We start from the raw sequence: 15,741 nt of genomic DNA, 5'->3' as shown, positions 1-15,741 counted from the left end.
AAAGCCAAAGAGGTAGCTACTTCTCTGATTTCATGAGCTTTCACTTTAAAAGTAGGCACCACATATTCCTGGATCTGTGAATATGCCTCCGAAATCAAGCCACTCTCAGACAGAGGACGAGAAGGTTACTGGATGCACCTCTAATATTTTCTGTCCTACTCGGATAGTACTTCAAGAGCTCTTGCAGGACAAAGTACTACCTCTTCTTCCTCAGAGCCAAGGATGTCTATTAAATTCTTAATGGTAAAAGAATGAGACCAGGGTTTGGATGGGTCCTTGTTCTTGGCCAAAACCCTAGGATAAAGGAGCAAACTGCATCCCCTTGGGAAACCTACCCTTTCATCAATGGCTTGAATTTCACTAATACTTTTGGCAGTAGCTGATGCAAAGAGGAAGAGTGTCTTAACCCTTAAATGCCGAAGCGGTATTTTAAAAATCGTCTCCCGTATGCCGGCGGTGTTCGCAAGTGAGCGCCGAAGTGGAAAAAATGTTTTTTTCCAAAAACCACAGCATGCTTATTTTTCAAGATTAAGAATTCATTTTTGGCTCCTTTTTTTGTCATTGCCTGAAGTTTAGTATGCAACCATCAGAAATGAAAAAATATCATTACATATATAAATATTGGGATATATGACAGCACGAAAAAATTTCATATACTATAATTGTATACAAATCGTGCTGTGGGAGCCAAAACGGTTAAAGCTAACGAGTTAATTTTTTTTTTTTGTATTGTACACTAAATTGCGATCATTTTGGTATATAACACATTGTAAAATGATCAAGGCAACACAGAGAAAATATTATCACAAAATGATGCATGAATTTGTAACGCGCGGACATAAAAAAAGTTTTCAAAAATTCACCATTAATCGAAATATTGTGCTAGAGACTTCCCATTTGTTGCAAAATGAAGGTAATTGATTGAATATTACTAGACTGTAAGTGTTGTAGCTTACAATTGCAGTTTTCGACCATTTCGGTCGAGTTAAAGTTGACCGAAGGACGAATTTTTTTCTATTTTATCGTTATTTTATAAACGAAAAATATTTATCAAAACTGATAAAAAGCTACAACCATGGGTTGTTTTTAGTTGTATTCTACATGAAATTGCACACATTTTCATATATAAAACTTTATGTAACGGCTAATTTAAAATGGTGCAAACATTACGACAATCGGACGAAAAAAATTATGATTTTTTCGGAAGAGTTACCGTGCGGACGTAAGGAAAAAGTTTATTTCATAAATTCACCATAAATTGAAACTTCCAATTTATTGCAAAATAAAGGTAAATATTTTAATATTACTAGAATGTAATAGTTTTAGCTTACAATTGCGTTTTTTTACCATTTCGGTCGAGTCAAAGTTGACCGAAGGTTGAAATCTTGCCACTTATTGTTATTTATATCAAAATATTTCAAAATTGATAAAAGCTACAACCATGGGTTGTTTAACGTTGTATTCTACATGAAACTGCACATATTTTCATATATAAAACTTTATGCAACGGCTAATTTAAAATGGTGCAAACATTACGACAATCGGACGAAAAAATTTCAGATTTTTTTCGGAAGAGTTACCGCGCGGACGTAAGGAAAATTGTTTTTTTTTTCATAAATTCACCATAAATCGAAATATTGTCCTAGAGACTTCCAATTTGTTGCAAAATAAAGGTAAATGATTGAATATTACTAGTATATAAGAGTTTTAGCTTACAATTGCGTTTTTTTACCATTTCGGTCGAGTCAAAGTTGACCGAAGGTTGAAATTTTGGCACTTATCGTTATTTATATGAAAATATTTCAAAACTGATAAAAGCTACAACCATGGGTTGTTTTTGTTGCATTCTACATGAAATTGTGCACATTTCCATATATAAAACTTTATGTAACGGCTAATTGAAAACGGTGCAAACAGTATGACAATCGGACGAAAAAATTTATGATTTTTTCGGAAGTTACCACGCGGACGTAAGGAAAAAGTTTTTTCATAAATTCACCATAAATCAAAATACATACTGTGCTAGAGACTTCCAATTTGTTGCAAAATTAAGGTAAATGATTGAATATTACTAGAATATAAGAGTTTTAGCTTACAAGTGCGTTTTTTGACCATTTCAAAACTGATAAAAGCTACAACCATGAGTTGTTTTTTGTTGTATTCTACATTAAATTGTGCACATTTTCATATATAATACTCCATGTAACGGCTAATATGAAATGGTGCAAAAATTATGTCAAAGTGACGAAATAATTTCTGAGATGTGTCGCTGATGCTTTTTAGTGCGAGGAGAAAGAAATTCGCGCTTGCGCGCCTGGGTAATGATTGTAAACAAAACAACCCTTCATCCGTGAGCTCCCAGCATCCCCCAAGGCGCGATTCAAAAGTTTTCACCTAGTAGGCCTATAACTATTTTTCCGCGAATTTAAAAAAAAAAAATTTTATATCGACGTATATACATCCAATCGGCACCCAACAGACAATTCATATCGACGTTTAATACGTCCAATCGGCGTTAAAGGGTTAAGAGTGAGGTTCCCGAGAGAGGTGGAATGAGGGGTTTCAAAAGCAGGACGTGTCAGCCACTTCAAGATTGTCCTTCCTCTACTTTGACGTATCCGAGGACTTGACAAAGTCGTTAATGTCCGAGTCTGACGAAAGACCTGGGCCTTTATGTTTAAAAACTGGGAGAAGCATAGCTCGATAACCCTTAATTGTGGAGGATGACAAATTCTAACACTTCCACACAGGTCTCATAAGAAGAGACGTCGTACTTAAGGCACCATTGGCAAAAAACTGCCCACTTGGCCTGGTAAACAACCCAAGAAGACTTTTGCCTGCATCATGCAATAGCCTCTGCAGCTCCCCTTGAACAGCTCTTCCCTCCGACAAGCTTGTGGACAGTCTGAAGCCTGTCAGGGCAAGAGCAGACAACCCTTGGTGGTGTCTTCTGAAGTGAGTTTGCTTGAGTGTAAACAAATTTTGGAGAACCATTCCTTCAGGGGCCAAAACAGGGCTATGAGGGTCATAGTTGCAGTGTTGGGCTTGAAATTTATTTATCACCCCCTTGATCATGCTAAAGGGTGGAAAAGCATACAGATCCAGATGGACCAGTCTTGCAGCATGGCGTCTGTTGCCCATCCAAGAGGGTCTGGGTCTTGGAGGTGGTAAATAGGTCTTATGTTGGTTTGCTCAACAGTTTCCATAGATCTTTACAGGCCAGAGGATCCAAGGTCCATTCAGTAGGAAGGACCTGCTTCCAACGGCTAAATTCGTCTGCCAAAACATTCAATTTTCCCTAGATAAACTGGGTGACTGGAGTCACTTGATTGTGATCAGAGACTTTACAAAAGGCTACCGCATGAGTAGAAATGTCAGCTATGTAATTACTTGGCAATTTACTTATATGAAATGGTATATACGTATTTCATACAGACATTTTTCCTTCAAAGAAAATTTTACAAAATGTGGTGATATTATTTTGAACATGGCCCCCACATAAAAAAGGGAAAAGATGCAGAGAAATAATTATTTTTTATACTAGTGTCTGCCCAAACAGTCAGTCACTTAATATTTATGTGACTTCACACAAGCTTAAAAGGTTAACCTAAATCTCAATGAAAATACATATGACCGACACGAATTCAACACAAACCAAAACTGAAGATGTTACTCACAGACGGCATAACCATTTGGTTCGAGAATCCCGCTATCCTTGTCCTTGGTGGCACTTGAGGGAGAACTAGAATTGGACAATTCTCGATTGGAAGCAGCTAAGTGTGTTGGAGATTCTTGAACTAAGATAACTCTGTGTGGTTTTGGTGGGGGAGGCGGTGTCTGTTCTTTCACTTTATGTCTTTCTGGTGACTGTCTGCTGGGTGGGTCCTCCTCTTTGTGGACTTCTACTGGTTTCTCATCCACTTGTGGCCTTTGTGCGGACTTTCCGAGAATCTGAGCTCTGTGTAGATGCCTGTAGCCAATGAACAACCAAAACCAAAACAAATACTCATTATCAATTTGGAGTCAAACAACTGGTTTTGTTACAAAGAAAGTTCTAATTTTTCTTTTTTTGTAATATTTACTCACAGACCACAGTATGTATACAAATGGCAAAATCTGTATCTTACATTTTGTACCTGACTCTTCTTTCTTAAAGATTAATTACTGTTAACAGCATTTTCAACATACACCATTTTGTGAACGTGCAAATTCTCAGCAAAATGATGAGTATTCATTACGCAGTAGATTCTGCAGACTCTCGCAAAGCACTGCCCAGACACCGATATTATATGTCACTAACCTAGCAAATCCAACAGCTAGTCAATCTGTGTAACACTTTTTCATGTCTAACCATTTTTATTCTGTCTCTAGGCAGGTTAATGTTTCTTGCTCTCGAGAGGAAAGAGATTGGTCATACACACACACACACACCTGTGGAGAAGAGGATGAAGTGGTTTCCTGGAGTTCTACCCTTGACTTGAAACCCAGCTCCTTCAGCTCTTCAGCATCTGTGGAATTGCTTGCCTCAGGCTCCTCTTCCTGAGCATGGGCTCTTCTCAACTGAGGTATAGTACCCTGAACAAGGCATAGAAAACATAGGATATCAAAAATGGAGACTTCACACAAAAATTGCAAAAGGACCTGGGAAAATAATTTGCGTACTAAGTAACAACAAGAACTAAGATGACGAGAATTCGGGCCATTGCATATCATTATCTTGTTTAGCTATTTGCCACAGAAGGGAACTTCAATTAGTGCTGGTAACTACAAGAATTATAGTGCTTGCTACTAATTCTATTGAGGTACAGTGCCAAGACTTTTACTTGATTGTTGTAAATCTTTCAGACTTGCCTCAACTGTTTTTATAGATAAAGTAATTTGCATATGTTAACTTCCCCTTATTCATTATCTTCTCTTTATTTTCTCTTTTCTCTTATGAATATTCTATTCTGCAGAAACTTCTTTATTACTCGCGGGACTTTCAAGCTGGTATCACGTCAATGTTATTAGTTTTCAATAATAAAAAATGAAACGTAAACGTTTAAATTTAAAATTATTATGGCAATCCATAAACTTTGGTAGCAAATTCTCCTCTGCGACACACACAAACCTATACATCTTCTACGACGACTCATATATCTTTCCACGAGTGTGCAGGTAGTGTTTCCAATCTAGCAAATCTAATTTCTCTATCATGATCCACTACATTCTAATACTACAAGGGCTTCCACCTTTTAAAAAATTATCATCTCAAGATTCACCTTTGTTTACATTCAAGGAAGTATTCATCAAGATTCTGTTCACTGCTAATAATCTTTCGGTGCTTTCCAAGTACATTTCCTAAGGATCACACACTCTTTTGTCCATTATACTACTTAATTTGTGTTTTTATTATGCTTGACATATAGTTTTCCTAAAAAACAATTTTCCCTTTAATAACTTTGTTTCCTTGATTTTAGAGATAACAAGACATATAATTGCTTCAGTGTTTGATGCAAACGGTTCATTTCTCAAATCTTTTATTTTCTTGAGAGAAAGATTATATCAAGGCCCCTTGGTTAAACAATAACATTTCTGGCCGATTCTGTATTTTTTATTATTAATTAGTTCCGATAAATCTTCAGACTACCAAAGAAATTCCTTTCTGATGTCACTAGCTGAAGGTTTTGGGATGCACTCATCTGCAGAATCAATGATGAAATTTGTGATATATATTTGTTTTGTTATGATCTCTTAACCCTTACTGGCGGGGGGGGGGGGGGGGGGGGGGGGACAGGCATGATCAAGTGAGGCAAATAATAGCTCTACAGTGCTGAGCAGACCACCTCTGGTGAGAATCAATATTTCACGCCATACAGCTTGAGCGATTTTCCTTGGAAAATGTTGAAATTGTTCAGTGGCCCATCAATGAGTCATGGCAATCTTACGGCAACACTGTAATACCTCATTACGGGATAGAAGGAAATCGGTGTGACTTGAAATTTGACAAAGGAATGTAATGCACCTCCCCACCCCAGGACATCTTTTTATATATTTGCTCATAAATATACCCAGAGATTGCTGTAAGTTTTCATTCTTATCTTTTATGACAGTATGTCGGTTATAGTAACTGTAATTTCACAAACTAAAGTACAAAGAAGTATTGACCTCACTAAAAGGTACTGCATCACCCATCTCAATACTTCTTGTAAAATATTTTACCAGATGTATACTCAGAATATGGTAATGATTTTAGTTCTTGTTTGTTATGATATTGTGTGAGCTGTAATCATAATTTCACAAAATATACTACCTCTCTCACATGACGTCTTTTTATAAATTTTGCACTAAATATACCCAGGGTTGCTGTTGGTTTTAGTTCTTATCTTGTATGATAGTATGTCAGTTATAATTGTAAAATCTACAATTGTCTAGTAAAACGAGACCCCACAAAAGGTTGTAAATAGGCATTTTCAAATTCTCGTGGAAGGTAGGAGAATTTCTTATAATTTTTTTTCTTACACCTTATGCATTTGCATATCTTCCTCTTTCCACTGGAGTGTTTTTCTTAAATTAGCCGACCACAAAGTTTCTCCCGGCCTGATTTTTTAGCCTGGCTCTTATGGGTTAACGGATTGCATGGTGGTATTTGTATAGTAAATCCAAAGTGTCATTTTCCTAATTTGTTGTTATTTGTGCTATACTGTTTATATCAACAGAATGTTTATCTGGATTTTTTAACCCCTTGTGGACAGGTTACATACATATATGTTTACATATAGATTTGTGGTCAAGTCCAGGTAGCATACATATATGTTCAGATTTGGCGCCATAAAGTTTGAACAAATTCTGAGGGACAAATGTTCCTAGTTCCATTTATCGCTGTTAGCAACCTTCAGATCAGCATGTAAGAGTTGGAGTGAGCTGAGAGAGGTGCCCCCATTCAGTCTTTGCATTGGGAGGTGGTAAAGGGGAAGGATGTTGTCACAACTTCCCATCCAAGGATGCATCGTAAATATTGAAAGATAAATATACTCAAGAGTATTTGTTCCTAGTTTTATTTGTTCTCATCTGTTACGATGTTGTCCCAGCTGTAATTATAAATTGACAAAACAAAATAAAAAATAATATATATATATTAGAAAGACCACTTATAACTTTGTAAAATTAGCATATTTTTACGAATTGGCTTGGGGAAAAGAAGCCTGCACCGGAAATAATCACTTCCACCTTTCTGTAGAAGGTGCAAAAAATGTTTTGAATTTTTTCTTATACCATCAGCATATGTATATCTTCCTCTTTCCTTTGAGGATTTTTTTTTTTTTTTTTTTTTTTTTTTTTTTTTTTTTTTTTTTTTTTTTCAAATTGGCCATCCTCTAATTTAGCATGGTCATGGGTGTATGAATTAGCATATGTACACTAGCCTGGACTGAGAGGGTTAATAACACTACCATATTAGTACTGGGTAATGATCTCTCAAATCTAGTGTCATATCTCTGCCACCCATATCGGTTTACTACAGGTATGAATCAGTGACCAATCAACTGGTCACAAGAATCTACTCGTTTTAGAATACTACTAGTGTTTTGCATCTTCCTCACTTCATCACATGAATTATTTTATCAATTTATCCATGTAAGATATATTATCAATTAAATATTCTATCTCTCCATCAAATCTGTGAAGTTTGCCATTTTGAAACCCACAGAGAGTTGTGGCCACTGAAACCACAAGTAATAGTAATGGCTGTGGTGATGTATTGCACTTGGTTGTAAAATCCCTGCATCCAAAATGTATAACGAGAATGGACTCAACTTTGAAAGGGCACTTACATTTGGTAGACCACTGCTCCCTGCCCTAGGACTAGGTTTTATCGTGTCTTGTAAAGAATCATCACTATCATCTAATACGGCAGTTTGCGCTCGCCTAGCCATCTGCTCGTTTCTGAGAGCCTCCTGTCTCTCACGTTAGGCTCTCACTTCCGTATTCTTTCTTTCCGCTCATCTAGTTCCTTCTTCATTTGTAACCGTTCGCTTTCCATGTCTTGATCGACGCGTTTGTTTATATCTTTGTAATGGACCACTATAGTATCTATCAACCATCTGAAATGGAACGGTAACAATTGAAAGAGGTTATAAAACATGACGAAAAATTTTTGGTGACTAAGAACAGATCATCCCGACACTTTTATAGCTCTGAGAATATCCTAACCAATATCCTACAAAGAAAAATGACAAATTTTTAACTAATTTGTATTTTTCATAACTTACAAACCTGAGGTCTTAACATTAGGATAAATACTCAGCGCCAGCTGGAAACCGGTACAGTTTAAAAAATTGTGTACGCAAGGGACTATTGGCATCTGTGCTTTGTCACGAGACATGTGGAGCCACCCTCATACACCGCATTAACTTGTGACTTCGTTAGTTATTTTCTTACCGCCTTTAAGAGAGGACGTGCTTTGCCTCCGTCCTTTTAAAGCCGGTTTAGTTTGCCCCCTGTTGTTTTCAGTTTGTTGTTTGGAATTCCCGGGTATGTAGCCATCCAGATTCTGAGTTACTACCAAACGATGTGATCAACAAACAGGCTCCAAAAACTTGGGCTATCCTGTATTCATTAAATTAATAGAATGACCAATGTTGCCAAGGCTTTGTCTCTGCTTTCCAAACATGGCAAATGATGATGATGATGATGACATTAATGACATCATTAAAAGATACTGAAGTACAGTAATCCAGATGTGGTGTGTGGTAAACATTTAGTGATAACTTTTCAAATATCCTTACTCTGTTTCTTATTATTTCCACAAAAGACAAGAAAAGAGGGAGGGAAAGAATATCTTCTTATTCAAAACTGCTTTAACACAAGATGTACAACAGATTGAACACAATTTGCTTTAGTACAGAGGTCAAGACTTCAGGGCAAAATAAAGAATAGAATATAGAATTTAGGCCCAAGGACAAGTGCTGGGACCTATGAGGTCATTCAGCGCTGAAATGGAAACCGACAGAAAAAGGTTTGAAAGGTGATACAAAAGGGAAACCTTCCTTTCTGTTCCATTATGAAACAACTGTTAAAAGAGGTTTGAGAAAAGTGAAATGGAAGAAAATGAATATGAACCGAGATACAGTAAAAGGAACGAGAGGGGTCGCAGCCAGTGGCCGAAGGGATGCTGCAAAGAACCTTAAGTAATGCTTACAGTGCACTGCATAAGGTGAACTGATGGCACTACTGACTTAAAGGCCAAGGCAAAATAACAATGACTATGTTGCCTGGTAGTACCTTCAAGCAATACTGCACTGAGTCTCAAAGGTAAAAGACAACGTTATATAAACATGCTTACCTAAAGCCGTCCGCAATCGGTTTATCAGGTTTATTTTTCCGTGTCGTTATGGCAGAACAAGTTTCGACTCGCGTAGGACACTTGTACTTATTTACAATTTCTTCTACATTAAGCGACTCTACTAAATCTATTTCATCCATGGCACCTTCCACATCCTGCTTGTTCGCAAGCCTGAAACAATTAAGGAGAGCAATAATCTATTTTGTCTAAACTAGTACGTACTGTTTTTAAATAAAAGTATTTTTGGTATTATAATTTTTCAGTTTTTCTTTTCAATCATTCTACAGAGAAAATGTAGAAAAAGCAAGTCCCACACTTTAAAAATTAAATATTCCCCATTAAGTTTGAATGAAAATACTCCTATTAATGTTTCCATCATAAAATTACTGGACGTTAAGAGACCAAAACCAACAAATTAATTATGAGGGATGAATTTACACTTCACACAGTGTTGAAGACTGAAAACACTAACCTACTAGACCAATTACCAAAGAGAATAGAAGACAGACCATATGTAGTGAAAACAAGGGGTTCAAACACGTTTGCTAAAACTGTACGTATTCCAAAATTTCCCTTCAAAACTGAATACATACCAAATTCCTCCCAAAACTGTTTCTATTAGTACAAGAGAACCATTGGGGCTACCAATCTTGTAAACTTAAAAGTAAATTACATTCATTACAGACCCCTGGACCTGCTATTTGCGGTTCTGGATTCGCAGCTTATTTGCAAATTTTTCTGTGGAACGTTTATTCACGTTATTCACGAAAAATTTGCCTATCTGCAGATTTTTTCATAGAGAAATAGTCACTAATTGTGGTACTTTCATATTATTTTCGTGACTATGTAATTACATTTTTCATGACAAAACTATTAAAATAGTCAGGTATAAGCATTTTTAGATGAGGTTTTGGTGTTTGAACTATCATAAAAAGGAGTTATAAGCCTTTTTTGAGGGGTATAAATCATTTGCGGATTTTACTTATTCCTGGGGGGGTTGTGGTCCCTAACCCCTGCGAATCCCAGGGGATCAAATATATCTAGTTTAAAAAGAGAGCAGTTGCATTTTTAGACCTACAGGGTTCACCCAAAGGGTTTATTCCATAGTGATAGGGGAAAAATGAGAGACAGTAAGGTTAAAAAGACACTGGATAACTAAGTGGGAAGAGTCGAAAGTAAAATGGAATGCTCCAAGGGGCAGAAGGAGGAGTTGAGAGAACTTTTACCCTTTTCTAAAGGGGAAAGCACAAGGCAGGCCACATGTCACTGTCCTCTTAGAGAACTATAAACTACTGTACAGAACAATACCACATGTCAGAGGCCATATCGACATATCTAAACAATAAACACAGAGCGAATATACTTACACAAGAACAGGCTTTCCAGCAACTTTCTTATGAGACAGCAACCCTGTTAGGACCTCTCGACATTCTCGTATTCTATCCGGAGCACTGGCATCAACCACAAAAATAACACCGTGTACCTGCGATGCAATATAGGAAAGAGCACACTTATTTACTTGTTAACAAATAGCCCCTGTATAATGCAAGATACATATTTTACAGTGCCGTCATACCACTTACTACGGGACCACGGAACTCCTTTTCAGATAAATTATTTAGGCTACAAATAAAATGTTGAATAGTTTTACCCAGGTGTAATTGTGGAACCTTTAGATCCCAATGTTTAAAAACGAGGAGCTAGTTCATTTCTGCTTTCTGGTGATGCCTCCTAAATTCTGGTGTAGCATCAGTTTTATTTCTACTCATTCTTCAGTGACTTATCACCTTTTCATTTAATTTGTCTCTCTCTGCAGGATGGTTTCCCTTTGGAGTCCTCTTGGACTGTTGACTCTCTCCATTAGGGTTTTCAGCTGACGATGTAAAGATAGACAGATAGAAAGAAAAAGATTCCCAGACACTTTACAAGAGGAGAGTTTCATTACTGATTCTGTTGCAATATAGATAACACTGATCATCACTCTAACACCCGTTATGCCATATTTTGCCCTTTGTAGGGTTAGACAAAACAGTGAGTTTTTCATTCCCACCTGATAAGAGGGCTTCATCATTCTAAACACCGTTATGCCATATTTCCCTTTGTAGGGTTAGACAAACAGTGAGTTTTTCATTCCCACCTGATAAGAGGGGCTTTGAACTTGATTATCAGCCTGATACTTCTGCATTTAAGACTTTCTGGCTGCTGCCTCAACTGTTTGAGATCTCGGGGTAATAATGTGAAACATTACACAAAAATGACAATTTGTCCAAAATTGCATTTTTTCCTAACTATCAAACCTGAGGTTCCTTTTACAATAGGAAGGTACTAGCGGCAGCTGGATAGGTCGTAAGCCTTCGAACAAGGGGTTAGGTAGTTACTGCTTGTCCGACAGGCGCGCTTGCGCGCGCGACTGGGAGGTAAACAAATCACTTTTGCTTTTGGCCCAAGCAAAAACTGCAGAGTGAGGGGTGGCATGAGGTTTACTATGTGTAAAAGGACCTCAGGTGTATAGTTAGGAAAAATGCAATTTTGGACAAATTGTCATTTGTTCCGACACGGCATACAAACCTTCGGTCCTTTTACAATAGGAAGACTCACTTCTTGGTGGGAGGAATCTGAGTCTTTTGTGAACAGGGACTGGTGTTCGCCCAACCTTGGAAGCCTCCCTGGTCGTAAGAGCGAGGGAGGGATCCAAGCCTCTGTCCGATTGATCGGGGTGTGCAACCGCAGGATCAATGGTCAGACCTCTGGACCAAGTACTAAGAGAGAGGCAAGCGTATCTCGTTCGTACCATCAAACAAGAACAAGTTCCTATTTGCAAGAGGCAACATAAAGTTATGGTTTGTCTCTTGTTGGCATCCACTTTCCCCCCCCTTGTAGGAGGAAGTGGTGGATATTCGCTCCCATCCCTAGTGAAAGGGATAGGATGGGGCTCTGTCGAGTAGCTCACCGGCATCTCATCCTTATCCAGCAAGTGATGACCGTATCCCTCTACCCACAGGTAGAGGGGTAGAAAAAGATAGGAAGAGAAGCCAGTCACTCTCTCATTCACTTATCTATTCTTACAGTCACACCAGGACTCGATGCTGTTCATCCTGCTAGGGTCTGGGTTAGCTACACAACGTGTTGAGCAGCCACCACGGGTCCCAAGGAAAACGATCCAAGGACCTGTGGGCAAAATCCAAAAGGTAGAAGGAGGTGCTAGTGGTCTGGTTGTACCAGACCCCTGCCTTCAGTACCTGTGCCACGGAGAAGTTCTTGTGTAACTCGAGGGAGTGTACTTCTAGGTCATCTTGGTGCTGACGAAGAGTCTTCAACACTCAGCCTGGGATGTCGAGTTTCTTCAGAAAGCGCGGTCGCGCTTTCACAGGACAAAGCAGCATCTCCTTCGCATCGAAGGCGGTGAAGTCCATTAGGGAGGGGATTGTGAAGGACTCTAACGATCGTCAGGAAACCGAAGGGTTTCTGAGTCTTCGCTACGAAGTCGGTACGAAATCGAGCGTCACGAATCCCCATCCCCTGGATGCTTGACTTCGCAGGAAAAGTCATGCAATTACCTCAGAGGAAAAGAAGGGAATGGTCGTATGACCTATCCCTCTTCTCGACTTCGGTGATGTCCTGTACCCCTACTGGTCTATCGTCTGCAGCGAAGTGTCTCACATTCTCTATTCCCCATGCAGTGAAGTTCTTCTCGGTAGTGGATAGGACACCGACACTCAATGGTGGGTGTCGATGGTATGGGTACTGTGACAAGCCGTTAGGACGAAGAAAAGATTGTTATGGAACAACCGAACTAAGTCCACAGCGAGTTCGTAACTGACTTGGGCGCTCTGACAGCTGCCGACTGACTGCGTTCGGTAGGAGGCAAGTTTGTCCAAGCGCCCGAGCAAGTCACGTGACCTTCGCCTTAAAAGGGTTTTATGCCAAGAGACTAAACAAATAATTTGTTCGTCACCGATGCCAGAAGGCGAGGTGATGATTCTCTTAAGGCATGTGCCCAACAGGCGAAAGTCAATTGCCTTCTAGAGACCGAGTTCCCTGATGGCAAGATATCTCATAGTATAGTTGATTCTCAGCTAAGGAGAAACAACACTATGTGTGCGTTGAAGACGAAGTGTACAGAAAAAGCAACTTACGTCTTCACAGCTGAACCGAGAGAAGGATTCTCAAGATTCTGAACCTGTGCTACAAAGACTGAGAACGCTAACCCGCTTCAGTTGCTGTCCGGTGAGGATCGTAGTTGCAATAAAACGCGAGCGCTTTTCAGTAATGAAGAGACAGGAAATACTGCCTAAAGAACTGCTTCTCATGGGCTGAACATTTAGAAGTAGAGCTGTCAGGTCGGAGAGTAGGCGATGTCTTCTGACCACATCTGTTAATTCGGGGCGAGCAATGAATAATTGCACACCTACGAATAAGAGATATTTGAAGACAAACTCAGATGTCTGCAAAAATCATTCGCATTATCGCGGTGCGATGCAGCGGGAGACTAGTACAGACTTCTGTTACCCGGTGCGGTTAAACAGAAAGATGAAAGAGTCCAAGAGATATCTCTGTTGAAAATTCTCGCAATGTCGAAGGCGATGAAATCGAGCGTCACAGCAGTAGATGGTCCTTCATTATTGCGAGAATCCCCGTTAATCAGAGGACCTAAGTCCATGATTGTTGGGCAGAGATACGGTTCGGTAGTCAATCAAACCAGGGGAGAGAGAGACGTAACCGACCGTGCATCTCCGAGACCTAGCTGATACTGAGCTGCTATCAGGCAGTTCAAATACGCAGTAGCTCTCGGTGACTCTCATCCTGAGTTGCCAGGTAATCCATTATTCCACGAAGGAATGCGTTCGGCTAGAACCATCGAGCATAAAGAATACGCTCGAGCAATTATATTTAAACGAAACGGATTTCGGTAAATACAAAAGCTGATTTGGTGTTGTCATGACAATACCAAGTATCTAAAATCGAAACTGATAACTGCTGGGAGGTTGCAGGCAACCCCGAGTTGCAGTTCAATTAAAGGATACAATTCGTCTCGGTCACAAACCGTAGAGTAAACTACGGTATGCGCCTACCCCCCGGACAATTCAACTGTTAAAAGAATCATGTCGCGAGGGTAATATACGTAGTATATTTTGTAGGTTCTGTACCACGACCTCCATCCTAAATTCTTTTCCTCTCGAGGAATGAGAATAAGGATTGGAGATCGACCGCCTTCGTTCTCTAGTCAAGAGAGTGAAGGAGAAGTCTTTCCCAAAGGAAAGCTTCAATGGTTAACAGAATACCGAAGACGATAGTTCAAGCCAAACTGGAAGTTCCCGTCCGTTCTTCTCTATTCCAGGTTAATCGCCTACTGTGAGATACTCTTCTTTCAGCAGCAGTCTTCTTCCAAATGCTAGAAATTACAGGAATTCGAGCATAAGCGAGGTTCCTGATTATCGTGTAACAATTATCGGGGATTCTCGCTCACTTTGGACCGTGGTCTCGCCTAAGTGTTTGGAGATCGTAAAAAACTCGAACACTCTGAGTGCGCTAGAAATTCCGTAGAATTCTAAGCACTCTGCGAAACCCCCCACGAATTCGTCAAACGATATCGGGCTGGTGGTCCTCTCGATTCCCGTAGAAATCGAGAAAGGGGCAGGATCCCTCCTCAACGACCGGGCTTACGTCAGGTAGGACCCGAAGGTCCCCCCCGGTAGCGCAGCCCCTAACGTGGGATCTTACAAAGAAATCTCTGTAGGATCCCTCCCCTTTCCCTCGTAGCCGTAAGGAGAGAGGGGGGAATGGGGGAGGAATTGGATACTGGCTCGCCTTCCCAGCGGAACTAGCAGTTGGAGAAGAAAAAAGGAGCAGCCATCGCCTTACGGCGATGGCCTCTCAGAGCCTGGGAAAACGTATCGTCAGGAGAAAACGTTTCCCGAGGAGGGTTACGAACTCATACTGTAGGTAAGGGTCTGCCGCCACTGTGAACGTCGTCTGGGTGGGGTGGGGGGGCTGATCGACACCTGACAGGAGAGAGCCGATACCGTCCTCCGACTCATTCCAGTCCTCGTCGAGGTCGAAACCTCTCAGGAGGACCGAAGGGGTATTCAAATACGGTGTCCGAAGACACGTAGAAACGCCTCTGTCGCAGTAGAGGAGGTGAAGTAGCTTGTTCGACCGGCCAGAACTGAGAGAGCCTTCTTGTCCGGAGACGAGAGACTACCTGGTTAACACAGTCGGCAAGCTCCGATCGCGGCAGACCCACCGTCGATTTGGGTTCCCTCTCGGGCCCCAAAACGACTCGAGCTGAAACGTGGCTCTGCTGGTGGGAGCGGCGATCCTTCCCCGAGGTCGTTGTGCTGACGAATCAGCGCCATAACCTCGGCAAAGTTCCTCTGGATCTCGGAAGTCACAGCATCTTGCAGAGTAGGACCGTTAGC

General features: G+C 40.2%; 1 protein-coding gene across 1 annotated transcript in view; it reads right to left on the bottom strand.

The window, feature by feature from the left end:
- Window positions 1–3,669: 3,669 nt before the first annotated feature.
- Window positions 3,670–15,741, bottom strand: part of LOC135199031 (ADP-ribosylation factor-like protein 13B) — a 44,282-nt gene continuing 32,210 nt past the window's right edge. The window contains 6 exon segments of the mRNA XM_064226948.1: window positions 3,670–3,970; window positions 4,430–4,575; window positions 7,812–7,957; window positions 7,960–8,081; window positions 9,323–9,493; window positions 10,690–10,805. Coding sequence (XP_064083018.1) covers window positions 3,670–3,970; window positions 4,430–4,575; window positions 7,812–7,957; window positions 7,960–8,081; window positions 9,323–9,493; window positions 10,690–10,805 — 1,002 coding nt within the window.

The sequence above is a fragment of the Macrobrachium nipponense genome, chromosome 25 (genome assembly GCF_015104395.2).
Source record: "Macrobrachium nipponense isolate FS-2020 chromosome 25, ASM1510439v2, whole genome shotgun sequence".
In the NCBI taxonomy this organism is placed as follows: Eukaryota; Metazoa; Arthropoda; class Malacostraca; order Decapoda; family Palaemonidae; genus Macrobrachium; species Macrobrachium nipponense.
This window is presented reverse-complemented; position numbering and strand designations above follow the sequence as displayed.